Source organism: Schistocerca serialis, chromosome 6, assembly GCF_023864345.2.
Source record: "Schistocerca serialis cubense isolate TAMUIC-IGC-003099 chromosome 6, iqSchSeri2.2, whole genome shotgun sequence".
In the NCBI taxonomy this organism is placed as follows: Eukaryota; Metazoa; Arthropoda; class Insecta; order Orthoptera; family Acrididae; genus Schistocerca; species Schistocerca serialis.
The window spans coordinates 114369287-114390545 of NC_064643.1; the positions used below are offsets into that span (position 1 = coordinate 114369287).

Consider the following 21259-nt stretch of genomic DNA (forward strand, 5'->3'; position numbering starts at 1 on the left):
TTATGTTGATCTTTATTCCAATTTTCTGTACAGGTTCCAGAACTCTCAGAACCAAGGTGATGCAAAACTTTTTTTGATTTGTGTAGAAAGTTGGTCAGGTTAATCCACCGAAAGCATGGTGACAACAAGAAGCTATCAACAGAGATCACTAATTTTCCAAAATTTATTTATAATTATGAAGTAGAAAAAAGTTAGATTTGAGAAAGTATCTCCAATTTACATTTATTTGTGAGTTCAGAGACAATGAAGCTGTGTTGGTGTGCTTTTAAAAGAGGTGGGTGTAGTACATAAAGTATCTATGAACCTTATCAAAGCTCTCTGTGACTAGTCGGTATAACTGAAAGATTCAATCCTGTTGTTTTAGGAAGTCTTAAATCTTATGTGAGAAAGTAGTGGTTGCAAATGTTCAAAACAACAGAGTGAATGAGGTGTGAAAAAAGCAAGTAAGATGAAGAATGTTACCAGCAGGAGCTACAGTGGGCTGAAGACTGAAGAAATTGACTGCCAGGTTTCAACAGTCAATGTTTAACGGCCATTTAGCCATCTCAAAACAAACAAACGCTAATCATCTAATTAGGGCAAAAAGCCATGTCAGAAATGAGTCACATAATTCAGAGATGGAGCAGTATTCTAAAATTAAAATTTTGTTCCATGAGATTGAACAATCATATTTACATAACCTGCTAAGTATCCAGTGTTGACCATGTATGTATTACTTCCAATCTTTCTGAAGTCCATCTCCTCCTCCCCCTTTTTGTGTCCATCTCCCACTCCCTCTCCTCCCTCTCCCTGTCATCTGCTCTTTCCCTACTGTCAATTGCTCCTTTCCCTTCTGTCCCTCTCCTCCTCCCCCTTTCTTTGTCCATCTCCTGCTCTCCTCTCTTTGTCCATTTCCACCCCTCTCTCTCTGTCCATCTCCTCCTCCTACCTCTCCTCCTCTCTCTGTCCATTTCCACCTCCTCCTCTCTGTTCACCTCCTCCTCTCTCTGTCCAGCTCCTCCTCCCCTTCTCTCTGCCCAACCTGCTCATTCCTCCTCTTCTCTTTCCCTGTCCGTTTCCTGCTCCCTTCTTTCTATTCATCTCCTCCTTTTTGTCCACATCCTCCCTCCCCTGTTTCTGTCCCTCTCCTCCTCTTTCCTTCCTTTGTCCCTCTCCTCGTACCCTTTCCTCTGTTGATCTCCCCCTCTCCCCTCTCTCTGACCAGTTCTTCCTCTTCCCTCTTTCTGTCAAGCCCTCTCTCTGTGTCCTTCTCCCTCCCTCTCTGTCATCTCTTCCTCCTCCTGCTCTCTGACCAACTCCTCATCTTTCCTTTCTGTCCATTTCCCATTCCCCTCTATCTGTTCATTTCCTCCTTCGCTCTATCTGTGTCCATCTCCTCCTTGCCCCCCTATGTCTGTCTATCTCCTCCTACCCTCTTGGCTCTCCACGTCATCACCCGTGCCTCAATAGGAGGTTGTTGGTTCTTACCCCTTCAGTTCTTCTTTCCAGATAGTAAGTAGTATGTGTACCAAGTTTGGTTGAAATTGATCCAAGCATTTGGGAGGAGCTTATTACATGTATCTTTACCAGCTTGTCAGCGTGTAGCTCTTAACATGGTCTGGCATGTGATTGGTTTTACTAATGTGATAAACCCTTGATTTTAGGGGCTTAACTTTTACAAACGGATGTACAGACTGTTCCCAACACATTTCATGTGGAGATGTTAGATCGCTTTACTGACTGCTTGCTAAAGTGAAGTTTGTTTCTCGTCCTTCTGAAGAAGATGAGTTTAAATCCACTGAAACCATATGTAAGGTTAACTGAAAACCACCATTTATTGCAAGTGGTGGACTGTCTTATCCATCTGCTATTCTGTAACCATTGCTGAAGTGCAGCCATGTTCAAAATATTGAATATTGTAAGCAATATACTTTTTTCCTTCCACCATTTTGTGTGGGTTGTCAGCAAAAAAAGTTTTGTAGAGATCTGAAGTTATGTGTAAAGTTTCCAAGTCACCAAGTGCTCTCATTCTTGAGCACTGGATGAATACAGTCTGGGCATTCACATATTGTGTCATATACTCCTTTTTCACCCCCACATCCACCTCTTTGGTAGGTGGGTGATTCTTACCCCCACAGCAGCTCTTTACAGATGGTAAGTGATGTCTACTAAGTTCACTTGGAATCGGCCCAGTGGTTTAGTAGGAGATGTGGAACATACATAAATACATATATTTTTATAATATGTATGGATAATGCTAATGATCAGTGACATACGACTGAGTAATACCACTAGTATATCAAAATATCATGCTGTACTCCTCGAGTATATTCACTGGTTTTTATCTGTTTGAAGATGAGGGTTTATGTCTGAGATTCTGTATGCTGCATCAGGTACCAACCATATTGTCACCACTGAGCCATGCAGGTGCAACACACTGCGTGAATGATGTGGTAAACATGTTCATGAACTGCAAACAGACCACTCCTCTGCACACACCTATGTAATGTTGTTGGGCAATCTTCCAATGAGGAGTAAATATTTCCAGAGTGGATCAAAGACTGTAGTAATTAAGATAAAAAATAAATTTCGCACGAGGAAGGCCTTCCAGTCCCTACAGTTAGAAAATGCTTTAGAAGAACGGTAGCGTGAATCAGCAACTTCAGCAGTAACACATCTACATGCAAGTGTAACTAAAAAATGGCCTTGTGATGGAACATATTTTTCCCTCAGAACAGATGGCAGTGACTTCCAGGGCAACTAAGCCAAAGCCAGACAATTTATGAGGGGCATTCAATAAGTAATGCAACTTTTTTTTTCTCGGCCAGTTTCAGTTGAAAAAATGCGTGATTTGTTATGGGACATTGTGCAATATTCCTGCTTCAGCCCCTATAGTTTCATGAAGTTTCAGTAGGTGGCAGCACAGTGTGCAGCCTTCAAAATGGCATCTTTAATGGAGGTGCATTCCAGCAGAGAGCTGTCATCAAGTTTCTTTTTGCAGAAAACCAGAGCATCACAGATATTCGTAGGTGATTTCAGAATATCTATGGAGACCCGGCATTGAACAAAAGCACGCCAAGTCATTGGGAAAGGCATCTATCATCATTGCAACAAGTTTGTACAAACCTTCCAATATCCTGGATGGGTGCTCTCATTTAAGGTGATTGATGGATCACAGTCAAACACCTCTGTGCACAATGGAGCATATCTGCTAGCTGTGCTGACACACTCGTGCACCAGCTGGGGTACTCAAAAGTAAGTGCCCACTGGGTTCCTTGCATCCTAACAGAATACCATCAAGAGCTTCCTCAGTTTGGTTCTAGGAAGCATGCACTCCCCTGGAAGCAGTACTTGGATGAGAGTACGTTATTGATGCAACAAGATGTTGGCTCCAACATCGACTAGCAGAGTGTTATCATGTGGGCATATGGGCCCTCCCAGTAAGGTGACATAGGGCCTCTGCATTAAATGGAAATTATGTTGAAATTAGGGTTTTGTGGTGAAAAGAGTGGGGAATAATATGGCGTGGTGCAGTTCTGGATAAAACCAACTTGCTTTGAGAAGAACAGTGTGTTGTATTACTTACACAATGCCCTTCATATTCCAACATACCAAAAAAGCAAATAATACATCCTCTCAAAAACAATCACCACATCAAGGAAAAGGGAAAGAAATATGGATTCAGGATCAACATGGAGAAATTACAGATCATGGCACAGCTAAGACAGTTATTCATTTGTTGCAAAAATCTACTTTTCGATGGATGCCACTTCAATACTAAAGAACTAGAACTTCAGCAACAAAGACAATTTTAATGGAGACAATGCATCATGGCCATTTTTGTTGATATCTGTCACTTCCATTCTGTGTGAGGTTCACACACCTGCATCTTGTAGACAACTATGCAGTTGAAAATATTAACTATAGCTTCGCAGTACATGATTTTGGTTCTCACAATTCATATGAGTTTGAGAAAATGAAAATATTCACAATACTGTAAGCAAAGTTATCCCGACAGTTCTCTAGCAAATATATTGTTGACACAGGATAATATTGATCTGCAGTGAATAAATTGTTCTTGACTTAGAGTTTTCTTGTGTGTAGTCTTGACTTAAGAGTTTTCTTGTGCGTAAAAGTCAGTGCTCTGTTATCATTCCAGGTTTCTCAGGAACTAGTCAAAAAAGAAGTTATCTCATTTCTTTGGAATGAAAATTTGTTTCATTTTAAGGTTATGTACCTGCAGTTGTTACATAATCACATACAAAACAGTAAAGAATTTTTCAATGCAAAGAATTAACCCTACACTCTATGAATAAATATCCTTAAATTTAAACATAAATATGCATGTAATTTATATAAAAAATTCTCATTCATTTTTCAGTTACCCATACCAACATGTTAGGTAGTATTTCTGTGAAAGTCCTCATTATTTAAACATTACTTATTCCTCACACAATCATAGTGTGCCTAACCCATTTAGTGACACTGTATCTTTTTCCTCCAAAATAAATGTAGTATTACCACATTTCTTTAGTGATGTGAATACCCAACAAGTGTCAGATGTCAACACGCAGCAATCAGACTATATCTTTTTAGACACTGTCATCATGTCAACCCAGCTTGGTTGTTCATTGCAATAGAGTTAGTCACAGTTTCCCCTCAAAAACAAATGTGTTGATTCTTATCAGAAGAGTATATGTATATATGTTACATGCAAGTCTTTCCATAACTCATGTGTAATCATATCCAAAATAATGATCTCTTTCAGTACCTATTCTAATATTTGAGAAAATTGTAACATCCAGAAGAATTGCCTGAATGAATTCCATACTGAGAAGATGTACTGTACAGTGTATCAGCAATCAGTGATTAAGATAGCAGAAATATGACATAAATGTTGACCAGACAGAACTATTCCTCTTCTGATCAGAGATGTTAATGTTACACATTAAGCTTCATTAGCGAAGAGCTACAAATTCTTATGTCAAGGGTTTTGTATGACTGATTCCATTTGTGACTCATTGATATCATAATCAGAGGACTCTACCGTTTTTCATTCTGTGAACTGCAGAATTTTACATTTGAAGCAAGTTGGTAATCGTTGCTCCACTTGAATTGCTATTCAGGTTCTATTTGTTCCCCTTTCCCCTTTCCCCCAAGGTACTGGTTTATTATACGAGGGCAGTTCAATAAGTAATGCAACACATTTTTTTTTCTGAAACAGGGGTTGTTTTATTCAGCATTGAAATACACCAGGTTATTCCCCAATCTTTTATCTACACAACACTATTTTTCAACGTAATCTCCATTCAATGCTACGGCCTTACGCCACCTTGAAATGAGGGCCTGTATGCCTGCACGGTACCATTCCACTGGTCGATGTCGGAGCCAACGTCGTACTGCATCAATAACTTCTTCATCATCCGCGTAGTGCTTCCCACGGATTGCGTCCTTCATTGGCCAAACATATGGAAATCCGACGGTGCGAGATCGGAGCTGTAGGGTGCATGAGGAAGAACAGTCCACTGAAGTTTTGTGAGCTCCTCTCGGGTGCGAAGACTTGTGTGAGGTCTTGCGTTGTCATGAAGAAGGAGAAGTTCGTTCAGCTTTTTGTGCCTACGAACACGCTGAAGTCGTTTCTTCAATTTCTGAAGAGTAGCACAATACACTTCAGAGTTGATCATTTGACCATGGGGAAGGACATCGAACAGAATAACCCCTTCAGCGTCCAAGAAGACTGTAACCGTGACTTTACCTGCTGAGGGTATCGCTTTAAACTTTTTCTTGGAAGGGGAGTGGGTGTGGCGCCACTCCATTGATTGCCGTTTTGTTTCAGGTTCGAAGTGATGAACCCATGTTTCATCGTCTGTAACAATCTTTGACAAGAAATTGTCACCCTCAGCCACATGACGAGCAAGCAATTCCGCACAGATGGTTCTCCTTTGCTCTTTATGGTGTTCGGTTAGACAACGAGGGACCCAGCGGGAACAAACCTTTGAATATCCCAACTGGTGAACAATTGTGACAGCACTACCAACAGAGATGTCAAATTGAGAACTGAGTTGTTTGATGGTGATCCGTCGATCATCTGGAACGAGTGTGTTCGCACGCTCCGCCATTGCAGGAGTCACAGGTGTGCACGGCCGGCCCGCACGCGGGAGATCAGACAGTCTTGCTTGACCTTGCGGCGATGATGACACACGCTTTGCCCAACGACTCACCGTGCTTTTGTCCACTGCCAGATCACCGTAGACATTCTGCAAGCGCCTATGAATATCTGAGATGCACTGGTTTTCCGCCAAAAGGAACTCGATCACTGCCCGTTGTTTGCAACGCACATCTGTTACAGACGCCATTTTAACAGCTCCATACAGCGCTGCCACCTGTCGGAAGTCAATGAAACTATGCGAGACGAAGCGGGAATGTTTGAAAATATTCCACAAGAAATTTCCGGTTTTTTCAACCAAAATTGGCCGAGAAAAAAAAATGTGTTTCATTACTTATTGAACTGCCCTCGTAGATAACTGCTATTAGTTATCTATTATAGGTAACTGCTATTAGAATTACTTCTGCATCCTTCAATGAGTCTCCATCCAAGATTACATGCTGCATCCCCCCTATGAGAATATCTTCAATCCAGTCACAAATTTCTGTCAATACCCCAAAGGATTGTACTTTCAATAATAAGTGTAAACATATGTGGGAGGAAGTAATATATTGTCTGCCTCTTCTTGGAATTTACTCCCTCAGAATTTCAACAGTAAACCTCTCATTGCTAAACAATGATTCCTGGTTGAACCTGTCACTGGAGCTTGTTGAATAACTTCATAGTGTTCTTGCACTTACTAAACAACCCCGTGACGATACATGCCATTCTTCACTAAATCTTCTCAGTCTCCTCTTTTAATACTACTTGGTAAGGATTCTGCACTGATGAGCAATTCTCAAGAATGGATCAAACAGGTGTGGTACATAAAAAAGTACTTCTTTTGTGGCTAAATTACATTTCCTCAGGATTCTTCCAATGTCTCTCAGCCTGGCATCTGCTATTCCTACAGTTAGTTTTATGTGGTCATTCTACTTTAGGTTGGTCTGGACAGTTACGCCTAGGTAATTTAGAATTGTTACCATTGGCAGTAATTTTTTCACCAGCAACATAATCAAACAATAATGGATCTCTTTCACCTATTTATGCAGATTATGTTACATTTATTTACAAGCACCTGCACTGTGCTCTTCCCCAGGTCTTTCTATACTTTATTACAGTCTTCTGGTATTGCAACCTTCAGAAATATTGAATCCAGTCACAAATCTGATCTGATACTCAGTGAAATCATATTTTGTTCACTGAAAAACAGTTCAGGATTGTACCAAATGCCTTCCAGATCTCAAGGAACACAATATTTCCCATTAAATACCTTAGGAGTGAAGAAGACCACTCATGGAAAAGCAGAAGGGTTGAGACATCGCCAGGTGCACTCAAAAAAGAAAGAGAACTTTCCAGCTTTTGGAATAATGTTTTTTTGAGATAAAGTGCAAAGACACACAGAAAACAAAAACACACACTCACACATATGAATACACACATCTACGCCCCTGCACTGTGATGCTGTCTGGACACATAGTGCCAATGTTGCATTTCAGTAGATGCTCTTGGTAGGGGTGGGAGATGTGTCGGGTAGGGTGGGCAGAGAGAGAGAGAGAGAGAGAGAGAGAGAGAGAGAGAGAGAGAGAGAGAGGGGGGGGAGGAGGGGCCAGAGGCAGGGAGAGGGATAGAGGGATTTGGAGTGGGTTGCTGGCAGCTCAGAGGTAGGCAGCTGGTTTGCCGGCTAAGAATATGGGAGGGAGGGGTGGCAGGTGCACAGGCTAGGCATGTGATGCACTGTTGTCAGAGCCAGTGGGCAGAGGCACTCATTGATGGTGATGTCGGAATATGAGTTGGGAGGGGGTGATAGGATGGAAGAAGGGAAAACTGTTGGGTGGTTTACCAGAGGTTGAGGCCAGGATGATATGGGAGTGAAGGATGTTTTGCAAGGATAACCCCATCTTCGAAGTTCAGAAAAGCTGGTGGTGGAGGGAAGGATCCAGGTGATCCAGGTTGTGAAGCAGCCATTGAAATTGAGCATGTTATGTTCATCTGCATGTCATGCCATCGGGTGGTCAACTTTGTTCTTGGCAACAATTTGCAGTGGGCTTTCATCATGGTGGACTCCTGGTTGGTAGTCATTTGAACATAAAACACTGTTCAATGTTTGCAGCAGAGTTGGTATATGAAGGGCCTGCTTTAGCAGGTGGCCCAGCCTCTGATGGTGGTAAGGTGAGCATCTGAAAGGACTGGATTTGGAAGTCCTGGGTGAGTGTATTGGACAGGCCTGCATCTTGGTCTTCCGTGGGGATATGATCCATGTTGCAAAGGAATGGGAATTGGAGTGGCATAGGGATGGTATAGGATGTTGAGTAGAGTGGGTGGGCAATGGACCACCACTTTAGGAGAGCTTGGAAGTATCTTGGATAGGATAGCCCTCAGTTCAGAGCACAACCAGAGATAATCCAAGCTCCAAAGAAGGATATGGTTCAGTGGATCCATTGCAAGATGATATAGAGTGGCGAGGGAGTGCTCTTTTGTAGCTGGTTCTTTGGGGTGGTTGGAGGATTGGGTGTGTGTGAGGATGTGGGTTGAGAACTCTGTTTGCAAACTAGGTGGGGGAGGGGGGAGGGGAGGGGGGAAGCTATAGTTGCTGTCTGTGAAGACCTTTGTGAGACTTTCAAAATACTTGGCAAGGAAGTTCTCATCACTTCTTCAATGGCTGGCCAGACAGTATGGGGTATTTTTTGCTGTGAAAAGGACGGCAGCTATCAAAATGCAGGTACTGTAAGTGGTTAGTGTGTGTAATGTGGACAGAGGTATGGGTTTAGCCATCAGAGAGATGGAGGTCAACATCCAGGAAGATGGCACATTGCATTGGTGAGGACCAGGTGAAGCGAGAGAAGAGATCCTTCCCACCCCTCCTAAAGTAGTGTTCCATCACCCACCCAATCTACACAATATCCTAGTCAATCCCTATGCCACTACAATTCCCAACCACTTGTTACAGAGATCATATCCCTGTATAAGACAAAGGTGCAAGACCTGCCCTACACACCCACCCAACATTTCTTACTCCAGTCCTGTCATGGACTTATCCTATCCCATCAGAGGCAGAATCACATGTGAAAGCAACCGTGTCATGTACCAACCCTCCTGTAAACACTGCACAGCTTTTTATGCCTGTATGACTACCAACCAGCTGTCCACCAGGTGAGTGACCATTGACACACTGTTGCCAAGAACAAAGTTGACCACCCAGTGGCACAACATGCAGCTGAGCATAACATGCTCAACTTCAATGATTCCTTCACAACCTGGGCCATCTGGTTCCTCCCCTCCACCATGAGCTTTCCTGAACTATGCAGATGAGATTTATCCTTGCAACACATCCTTCATTCCCTTAATTCTTGAGGCTTCAACATTTGGTAACACTCTGTCCCCACACCCTCCACCGAACAGTTTCCCTTTCCTCCATCCTATCATCTTCACTCAATTCATATCCCAACATCACCTTCAGTATATGCCATTTCCTATCGGCTGTGACAACCGTGCATCAGATGCCAAGCCTACACATTCCTAGGCAGCAAACTGGCTGTCTCCCTCAGAGCCTAGGGACTACCTGCTCCCAATCCCCCTCCCTGCCTCCTGACTCTCTCTCCATTACCCACCCCACCCATCACAACACTCAATCCCAACTAGTCCACCTGCTGAAATGCACTGCTGGTAATGTGTGTCCAGCTTGTGGCATGTAGGAGCATAGAGGTGTGTGTGCATGCGTGTGTGTTCTCGCTCTAGCTCAGAAAAAATATTACTCCAAAAGCTAGAAAGTTTTCTTTCTTTTTTTGTGTGTGCCTGTTGACAGTCATCATCTACCTGGGCATTTTTGTCTCTGGCACTTTGTACTTCACAGATAAATAGAGAAAGCTGTGTTTCACAAGAACTCTGTTTGCAGAATCCATTGATTTTTATAGAGGAGATTTTTCGGTCTCCAGAAACTTCATAAAACATTATCATAGGACATGTTGTATAACTGCACAGTAGATTAACATTGGCAATATAGGACCCTAAGCCTGTGGTTATGAGCATTAGTTTTGCAATACTACTTGAAAATAGGAATAACCTGTGCTTTTTTTTTTCAATCACTTGGTACCCATCAATTGTCCCAGTGACATGATAAACTACTGCTAGAAGGGTAAGATACTTACTCAATTGTACCTTCTTTCCATTTCTTCCATTGAAGTGACAAAAAGTCATGGGACAGTGATATGCACATACACAGTTGGTGGAAGTATTGTGTACACAAAGTATAAAAGGCCAGTGCATTGGTGGAACTTTTGTACTCTGGTGATTCATGTGAAAAGGTTTCCGATGTGTTTATGGCCACAAAATTTGAATTAACAGATTTTGAATGTGGAATGGTCATTGGAGCTAAACGTGTGGGACATTCTGTTTCAGAAATCATTAGGGAATTCAATATTCTGACATCCACAGTGAAAGAGTGTCCCTAGAATACCAAGTTTCAGACATTACCTCTCGCTAGGACAATTCAGTGGCTGATGTACTTCACTTAACAACTGAGAGCAGCGGCATTTGCATAGAGTTGTCATTGCTAACAGACAAGCAACACTGTGTGACATAACCACAGAAATTAATGTGTGATGAACAACAAATGTAAACATTATCACAGTACAGTAAAATGTGTTGTTAATGGCCAATGGCAGCAGATGAGTGACACAAGTGCTTTTGCTAACAATACGACATTTCTTGCAGTGCTTCTCCTGGGCTGATTACCCTATATGTTGGACCTTAAACAATTGGTAAGCTGTGGCCTGGTCAGATGAGTGCCAATTTCAGTTTTTAAGAGTCGATGATAGAATTTGTGTGTGGTGCAGACCCCACGAAGTCATGGACACCAATTGTCAACAAAGCATTGTGTAAGCTGGTGTCGGCTGAGGTCCTCTGGTCTAACTGAACCAATAATTGCCTGGAAATGGTAATGTTCCACTACTTGGAGATCATTTACAGCCATTCAGGGACTTCATGTGCCCAGAAAAGGATGCCATGCCACCAGGCCACAATTGTTCACAATCAATTTGGAGAACATTTTGGACAATTCAAGCAAATGATTTGGCCCCCCCCCCCCCTCCAGGTCACCCGACATGAAGCCCATCAAACATGTATGAGACATTAGATTATGTCAGTTTGTGCACAATATCCTGCACCAGCATCAATTTCACAATTATGGATGGCTAGTGAGGCAGCATTGTTCAGTATGTCTGCAGGGGAGTTCCAAAGATTTGTTAAGTCCATGCCACATCAAGTTGCTGCACTATGCTGGGCAAAAGAGAGTGTAACTACAAATACATGTTCACACATTAGTGGCCACCATTGGTAACAATCAAATTTTTCTTGTTGCCATGGTTTGAGTGTACTAAGCCTGGTTGACACTGTAGGGGGGCAGGGTGTTAAACATCCATGGTAGCTCACCTGTATCACTGGTGTTTTATTTTTTTAAATTGCGGTGGTCAACAGAAGATCTTTTCTTCAGTTACAAGAACAACATTCACTGTTTCTGGAAGATATATCATCCCTGAAATGAGATCTATCTACAGAATCTCTGTACCAGCCCCATTTTTGTGTAATAATGGTTTTTGGAAATGCTTACAGCAGCCTATGTATTATATGTATCTGGCAAACAACAACAAGACTTCAAAATGCAAACAGCAATGAGATATCTGTTTTTGCACAAAGAAATCCAAGAAATGAGTAACATAAGAGCAAAGAAATGTAAAGGATCGGGAATCCCAGTTTCCTCAGGAATTCACTTCATAAGGACTGGAAGTAGTCAGACAACATTCTGGGACACCATTTTGCCTTGATAACACTTTTCCGTTTGAGAAACGTTGTGGAGGAACAAGTTCTTTGGCATAATCTCTGTAGAATCTGAAAGAGATCTCACCTGATCCAGGTGCATGCCATACTATCTCAACAGTACTTAAGATAATCTGCTGCATTGTATGGCAGTACCAGTCACCAAGAACTTGATTTAGTCATAAATACCCTTTGGTGACTGTCATCATCATCATCATCATCATCATTTAAGACTGATTATGCCTTTCAGCATTCAGTCTGGAGCATAGTCCCCCTTATAAAATTCCTCCATGATCCCCTGTTCAGTGCTAACATTGGTGCCTCTTCTGATGTTAAGCCCATTACTTCAAAATCATTCTTAACCGAATCCAGGTACCTTCTCCTTGGTCTGCCCCGACTCCTCCTACCCTCTACTGCTGAACCCGTGAGTCTCTTGGGTAACCTTGCTTCTCCCATGCGTGTAACATGACCCCACCATCTAAGCCTGTTCGCCCTGACTGCTACATCTATAGACTTCATTCCCAGTTTTTCTTTGATTTCCTCATTGTGCACACCCTCCTGCCATTCTTCCCATCTACTAGTACCTGCAATCATCCTAGCTACTTTCATATCTGTAACCTCAACCTTATTGATAAGGTAACCTGAATCCACCCAGCTTTCGCTCCCTTACAACAAAGTTGGTCGAAAGATTGAACGGTGCACAGATAACTTAGTCTTCTTGCAGAAGAGAGTAGATTGTAGCTGAGCACTCACTGCATTAGCTTTGCTACACCTCGCATCCAGTTCTTTCACTATGTTGCCATCCTGTGAGAATATGCATCCTAAGTACTGGAAACTGTCTACCTGTTCTAACTTTGTTCCTCCTATTTGGCACTCAATCCGTTTATATCTCTTTCCCACTGACATTACTTTCGTTTTGGAGATACTAATCTTCATACCATAGTCCTTACATGTCTGATCTACCTCTGAAATATTACTTTGCAAACTTTCAATCGAATCTGCCATCACAACTAAGTCATCCGCATATGCGAGACTGCTTATTTTGTGTTCACATATCTTAATCCCACCAAGTCAGTCTATTGTTTTCAACATATGATCCATAAATAATATGAACAACAGTGGAGACAGGTTGCAGCCTTGTCTTACCACTGAAAGTACTCTGAACCATTAACTCAATTTACCGTCAACTCTAACTGCTGCCTGACTATCCATGTAAAGACCTTTAATTGCTTGCAAAAGTTTGCCTCCTATTCCATAATCTCGTAGAACAGACAATAACTTCCTCCTAGGAACCCGGTCATATGCCTTATCTAGATCTATAAAGCATAGATACAATTCCCTGTTCCACTCGTAACACTCCTCCATTATTTGCCGTAAGCTAAAGATCTGGTCCTGACAACCTCTAAGAGGCCTAAACCCACACTGATTTTCATCCAATAGGTCCTCAACTAATACTCGCACTTTCCTTTCAACAATATCTGAGAAGATTTTACCCACAACGCTGATTAAAGAGATACCTCTGTAGTTGTTACAATCTTTTCTGTTTCCATGTTTAAAGATTGGTGTGATTACTGCTTTTGTCCAGTCTGATGGAACCTGTCCCGACTCCCAGGTCATTTCAATTATCCTTTGTAGCCATTTAAGACCTGACATTCCACTGTATTTGATGAGTTCCGACTTAATTTCATCCACCCCAGCTGCTTCATTGCACTGAAATCTATTGACCATTTTCTCCACTTCCTCAAATGTGATCCTACTTCCATCATCATTCCTATCCCATTGTATATCGAAATCGGAAACATTACTCATTGTATTTTCACCTACATTGAGCAAAATATTCCCTCCATCTGCCCAAGGAATCCACAGGATTCACCAGCAGTTTTCCTGACCTGTCCAAAATACTTGTCATTTCCTTCTTACCTCCCTTTCGAAGACTGCTAATTACACTCCAGAATGGATTTCCAGCAGCTTGACCCAAAGTCTCCAAGCTGTTTCCAAAGTCTTCCCAAGATTTCTTCTTGGATGCTGCAATTATCTGTTTGGCTTTGCTTCTTTCTTCAACATAACTCTCTCTGTCTACCCGAGTTCTAGTATGTAGCCATTTTTGATACGCCTTCTTTTTCCTTTTACAGGCTGCCTTGACTGTGTCATTCCACCAAGCTGTTTGCTTCATCCTGCCTTTACACACTACTGTTCCAAGACATTCTTGAGCCACTTCTAGTACTGTGTCCCTGTACCTTGTCCATTCCTTTTCCAATGACTGTAATTGACTACATTCAACTAACTGGTACCTTTCTGAGATCACTGTTATGTGCTTGTGCCTGACTTCCTTATTCTGAAGTTTCTCCACTGTTATCCTCCTACATATGGAGCTGACCTCCTGCACTTTCGGCCTCACAATACCAATTTCACTGCAGATTAAATAATGATCAGTGTCATCAAAGAATCCCCTGAATACACGTGTGTCCCTCACAGCCTTCCTGAATTCCTGATCTGTTATTATATAGTCAATGACAGATCTGGTTCCCCTGCCTTCCCAAGTATACCGGTGAATGTTCTTATGTTTAAAAAAGGAGTTTGTGATTACTAAGCCCATACCCGCACAGAAATCCAAGAGTTGTTTCCCGTTCCTGTTGGCCTCCATATCCTCTCCAAATTTACCCATAACCTTTTCATACCCTTCTGTTCAATTTCCAATCCTGGCATTAAAATCACCCATGAGCAGAACACTGTCCTTGTCCTTTACTCTAACAACTACATCACTGAGTGCATCATAAAAACTATCCATCTTATCTTGATCTGTCCCTTCACAATGCGAATATACTGACACAATCCTAATTTTCTTGCTAGACACTGTCAAATCTATCCACATCAGTCGTTCGTTTACATACCTTATTGCAACTACGCTGGGTTCCATTTCTTTCCTGATGTAAAGCCCTGCACCCCGCTGTGCTATTCCTGCTTTGACTCCTGACAGGTATACCTTGTATTCTCCCACTTCCTCTTCTTTCTCACCCCTTACCCGAATGTCACTAACAGCTAAAACGTCCAGCCCCGTCTTACTTGCAGCCTCTGCCAGCTCTACCTTCTTCCCAGAGTAGCCCCAATTGATATTAATAGCTCCCCATCTCATTACCATTTGTTTGCCAAGTCGTATCTTAGGAGTCCCTGGTTTGTCAGTTAGAGGTGGGACTTCGTCACCTCCAAAGGTCTGAGGCATTTTGCTCTGACTGTTGCCAGCATCATATTTAAAGTACCAGGGAAGCAGGTTGCTAGCCTTACTTGCCCCGAGTCCCATTGAGTTTTACCCGTAACGGTTGAGGGACTAACTGGTGGATTTGGTAGTCTTTGCCGTATGAGGACGAAGGTGATCACGACTCAGAATATGTCCGAGATGCCCAGCCTTATTCCAAAGTAACTGGTATCCCGACTGTCAGGACCACTTACTTGGCCACTCATACGTTGGTTGCCCATGGTTCATGAACTAGGACATGACAACAGGAACCACACCATGACTGTGTCTTGCTATGAATTGTGTCCACAGTCATTAGTATGATGCAGTTGGTCTTGATACACATAAACACTGTAGTGTTTGACATACATGCCAAAATGGTTGTACCATAACTGCTAACACACAGAATTAAATAAGTTTGTTGCTCTTCTTCCTTTTTTGCCTCATTTGTTCATGGCCTGTTAAACAAAACATGCGAATTCACCAGTTAGTATGTGTGCTTCTTCCCTGTCCTGCAGTAACAGTTGACAGACTCAGATCAAATCAGTCTTGATAATTAACAAAGGTGCTTAGTTTCATAACTTCTGTATTTTTATAATGCACCTTTGTACAAAAGCGTAATATGAACATTCAAAACCACCCAGTGCCTAGCCGCCTGGTTCCTAAGATATACTTTCATTGACTGGTAACTTAATTCCACTTTTGTCTCCTACACTCCACACACAGATCTGTGAAATACTATAAAATAGATATAAAATGTGGTCAGACTAATTAAAACAAAAAATAAATATGTATTTTGTAGGGAAGGAACTGGTATGTCCTGTTCTACATGTGACTGTTTATTCTGTTCCACAGTTATACTTCTTGTGGTCTGTATTTTTCAGATTGTCGTGAATGCACTCATGTATGCCATTCCTTCCATTTTCAATGTACTTCTTGTGTGTCTTGTCTTCTGGCTTATATTTTCAATCATGGGTGTGCAGTTTTTTGGGGGCAAATTCTTCAAATGCCTTGATGAGAAAGGAGAACTTCTTCCTGTAGAGGTAAGTTAAATAATTTATTTTTCTTTTGTAAGTTATAAGCAGACATGTCATTTGTGTAGATTTTTCTTCATTAGTGACCTGTGTTTAGAACATGTAATTTAATAAAAATCCTTCATTGCAGGAGGTGAATGATATGCAGACTTGTTTATACAAGAATTACACATGGGTTAATTCTAAAATAACTTTTGATAATGTTGGGAATGCCTATCTTGCACTATTTCAAGTGGTAAGCCAACTTAATCTTTTCTTGCTCCGTATCATTATTGAATTTTTAAGTTTCAACAGGGTACTGTTAAATATGGTAGGACATGTTTACTATATAGCATAATGCACATATAGTAAATGTTTTTGTGAAACGAACTCAAGTTTTTGGTTATAAACAATACTGTGGTAAAAGACAACTGCTCATTATGCAGTAGCAGTATTGACAGACAGATAGGTAGATAAGCAAGGTATTGAAGTATTGAATATAATGCATTGTACTCTTTCTCTTCCTCTGTATCTCCAACTCCCTCTCCCCCTCCCCCTCTCTCTATTGACATTGTGGTCTGAACGCTGTTAAAATTTTTGAAAATTACTCTATCAATATTTTATTATTTACAGTGCAAGTCATTTTTTTATTGCTCCTATCTCAGCTAACAATAATGTCTTCTAACGCACTATCCCAGTGGGTGAGTGCCACTATGCAGTTTCTCTGGAAACAGTAAGTGGCCAAAAAAGACTGAGTGAACAACAGCTAGCCATACAAAAATCTGATTGGACAAACTGTGCAAGAGGCATCTGTGAAGCAAAATTAATTGACAGCATCATACAAACAAAACCTTAATAGCAAATCAAGAAAGTCATCTAGAACAAGTGTTTCACTGGATCTCAATAGTAATTTCAGCACTTTGAATATGTCAGATACAAAAACACAACTCAATGAGGAATGTGCACTCTCTTTCCTCATTGCCTATGCCACCGTAGGATCTTGCCAACAACTCACATGGTGTCCAAGATGCCCAAGGTGCAACTGTGAAACTGAACAATTCTGAATGGCCAAAACTGGTACGTTCATCTTGATATCGTTGTGCAAATCTAGTGACAGTACTAAATCCTTCCCCCTTTTAATAGGTGCATTAATTTGGAAATAACCAAACCTATGCTTCATCCACTAGGCCAAGGGGGAGTATTGTGTAAGTAGCTCTGCCAGTGGCTCCAAATGCATCTCAGTTTCCTGTGTTCCCATCCACATGGCATCTCATTCATCTCATCCATTCCTGGTCCACTGGAGACAGCAGTCGCTGCTGAGGCATTGGGACTATTGGTAAGGCCAGTGTTGCAGGAAGTGACACAACCTTCATGGATTCCTAGTCCTGTGCCTGTTCGGTCCTCGGCTGCTGCCATTGCTCGTAGTGATGACGTGAGTGCAGTTTGTAATGGCACTGTGGCCATGCCTACTGTGCAAACCTAGGAGCACTGGCAGTCTGGGGGGATTGCCTGAAAGTGCAGTTGCCGAGAGTGCAAAGCCCCCTGTGCTGGCTCAGAGGGTGGCAATGTCTTCTGCATAAGTCCCAACCACAACTGACTTCAGTGACTGATCAAGTGTTCCTGCCCAGCTGCAATGAGAAAAATTTGGTAGCCCTTGTGGCTTGAGAATGATGCCCAGTGCTCAGTCTGACTTCCAGCCAATTGTTGAAGCCCACATGATAGCACCTTGCAGGTAGCGGGGTGTGTAACTAGGGCTCGGAGTCCACGGGGCAGGACACAGTGGATCCAAGAGCATGTGCGACCTGCGTCCGTGCAGTACCTCAGTGAGGCATTGCTCATTGACTGGGAAGGAGCAGTAGGTAGATGACAAGAAAGGCTGTTAAGGTACCCTTAATGGGCATTGATGTCATTGTCTTCCTCATCTGTACGTTGAAGGTTCTGACCATCTGCTCCACTTCCAAGTTCTATGTTGGATGGAAAGAGATGGTGGTCAGGTGCTGTATTCTATTGTGTCAGGACGATGCCTTGAGTTCTGCTGAAACAAACTGAAGTGTTTCATCATATACTATTGTGTGGGGAGTTCCCTCTGTAGCAAAAATCATAGCGAGTGGTCTGATCATATACTCTCTGGATTCTCTATTGTTCTGTCTGCCCTGAGGCAGTAAACATGGAAGAGAGCCAAAGTGTTCATTCTCAACATCCTCCAGGGGGATGTATGTAGTAGCTGAAGAATGCGGCCACTTAGCAGAGGTGGAACAACAGTGTGAATTTCAGCATCCTCTGTCAACAATAATACTACTCGACTCTGCACCACTGCCAATGCTCTCTGTAGGAGAAAGTCTTGGGTAGTAACCACAGCTATTTGGTGAGCAATGATCAGGAAATATTGGAAGGTACGCTGCTTCTAGATGCTCAAACTCAGTGTCAGGGCCAATTGGAAGGCATGATAATGCATCAGCATATGCATACAGTGTGCAGTGGGCTTAAAACGAATGCTATAAGGTAATTGCTGAAGAATGGAGTCTAGCATTGCAAGTGCTGTCCCATTTTGTCTGGAAGGTGACAACATGTACCAAAAAGAGAAACAAGGGGTTTGTGGTCTGTAAGTAACTGAACTTATTCCCATGTAGAAAAAAAGGGGAATTTCTTAATGCAATTAACATTGGCCAACACATGCTTCTCAATTTGCAAATAGTTTTGCTGCGACTGAGAGAGCATCTTAGACACAAAAGCATTTGGTTGCTTTGTACCATCGGCATTCTTATGCGAGAGAAAGGCTCCAAACCTGTATTGTGACATGCGAGTTGCAAGGGCCAGGAGCTTGCCCAGTGTGTACGTCACTGAGCATGAGGCTGACCTCAGATTTGTTTTCAACTGCAAGTATGGTTTGTGACACTCAGGAGACCAAATGAATGGAATGCCTTTCTTCCCCAAATGGTTCAATGGATGTGTGGGGTAAGCTGCCTGGGGAAACACTCTTGAGTTGTAGTCCACTTTCCCCAGAAAACTCTGCAATTCCTTTAAGTTTTTTGGGGCCAGCATCAACATGCTCTGTTGCTGGTGTGATCCCTTTGCCGCTGAACATATGCCCCAAATACTGCTTGGATGGTGCAAAAAACTTGCCTTTGTCTAGGTTAAAATGTCGTTCATTCTCCAGTAGCCAATGAAATAGTGTTTATAAGTTTCATTTGTGCTCTCCCATTGTGGCAGCCATCACCCGAATGTTACCCCAGTAGTTTATGCACTTCAGAATACCTTGACTTAATTGCTCTGTATATGTTTGGAAAATTTGTGGGGCTGAGATGACCCCAGAACGTAACTTATTGCGTTGGCACATTTCAAGTGGCATATTTAGTATCAGGATTTTCTGTGTATCTGCATCTAGAGGTAACTGCTTCAAATAAATCTTTGAAAAACACTGTTCCTGAATAAGTTTGCTGTAAGTTCCTCTGGCCAAGAGATTATGGCCTTATACTCACTTCAAATTCTGGTGGACCCATTTGCTTTCTTCACTAAGACCATGCCAGTCGCCCACTGACTAACTAATCCCCAAGTCCAACCTGTCTAAACTCAGTCTTTACTGCATGATGCATTGCAAATGAAACTGGCCGTGCCCAACAAAATTTAGGCACAGTGGGCGGCTTGAGTGAAACACGTGCTTCAAACTATTTTGCCCAACCCAGCATTGATTGAAATAACTGCTTATTATTCTCTAATAATAGTTTTAAATCCAAGAATGGTACTGAGCTGTACACCAAGTTCACCTCATCCAGCACTTGGAAACCAAATGTGGCGAACGCATCTAAAAAACTATATACACAGCTGACAGAGAACTTACAACCACTAAAATGATTTGCGATTCCATGCTCTCATTATTTGCTGATACAGCAATTTGCCCTCACATTGCTGTTTACCTGCCCTTTGCCCTCATATTGCTGTTTTCCTGTGCAGGCACAATGCTGCTAAGTGCCCTGACTTGTAGCAGACTAAAATATATTGAAAAAAATTAGGGCCCTCATGACGCTCATGATGTGTCCAACAGCTTGCACATGACTTAAGCATCGATTGTGGTCAATCTGATAATGAGAGGAAACTTTTCTTATGATATAAAGAATGTAATATGCATAGAGATGCCTGGCTATGTTGTGCCTGTTTACTAAGTCCTTTTACACGTACTTGAGAGCAAAGAGCATTTCCTTGTGCAGTACTGACCCTGAGTATCATGCAGGGGACTAACTTGCTGGCATGTGGAGGTGAGCTCAGCTGTTTTTCAACTATCTGAAAACACATTTTGAGCTGCTGCAGACGCATCAGACTTTTGGCAGTATTTGTAAGTGTGCCTAGTTTGGGGTCTGACAAATCAAAATCTCTAATCTGGACCTCATTGCACAGTGCTAATCTGATAACTACATCTCTGATTAAAGAGTCAGCATACAAAGCCCCACAATTCATTCATTAAAACATGCATTTACAGGCATGGCCTTGTAAATCCACTATCCAGAACGTGCAAGTCCTATCACTACACTTTTCATGTTGGTTAAACTGAAATTGCACTGCCACAGTATAAGTTTGATTGCAGAAATGTCCCACTCAGCAGACTCCATCATTCAGTAATTTCCAATGCTTTAAGATTCATGTGCAGACACAGTTTTTGAATGGTTTTGTAAAGGCTACTACTACTGATAAGTGAAATAGCACTGTAGATGACTTTATCTGGTAAGTTTCTTACCTTGCAATCAACTGAAATCAATTGATGTGGGTAGGTTTGCGACCTCTATACTCTCATTGAACACAAAAAATGGCAGGGATTAAGTTTGCCCAATAGTTGCTTACCCGTAGGTTGCTTACCCATATTTTTGATCAGCTCCACATTCTGCTTGATCAGCTCCTGAATCTGCTTGTGCTGTAGTTGTTGTAGCCATATATGTTCATGCTGTAATTGGTTCAAATGGCTCTGAGCACTATGGGACTCAACTGCTGAGGTCATTAGTCCCCTAGAACTTAGAACTAGTTAAACCTAACTAACCTAAGGACATCACAAACATCCATGCCCGAGGCAGGATTCGAACCTGCGAC

At 42.1% G+C, this 21259-nt stretch overlaps 1 protein-coding gene across 1 annotated transcript in view; it reads left to right on the top strand.

Annotated features, from left to right (window-relative positions):
• Nucleotides 1-21259, top strand: part of LOC126484672 (sodium channel protein 60E-like) — a 277274-nt gene that overhangs the window by 179951 nt on the left and 76064 nt on the right. The window contains exons 20-21 of the mRNA XM_050108265.1: nt 16055-16213; nt 16335-16439. Of these exons, the coding sequence (XP_049964222.1) occupies nt 16055-16213; nt 16335-16439 (264 nt within the window). The remainder of the gene's footprint in view (nt 1-16054; nt 16214-16334; nt 16440-21259) is intronic.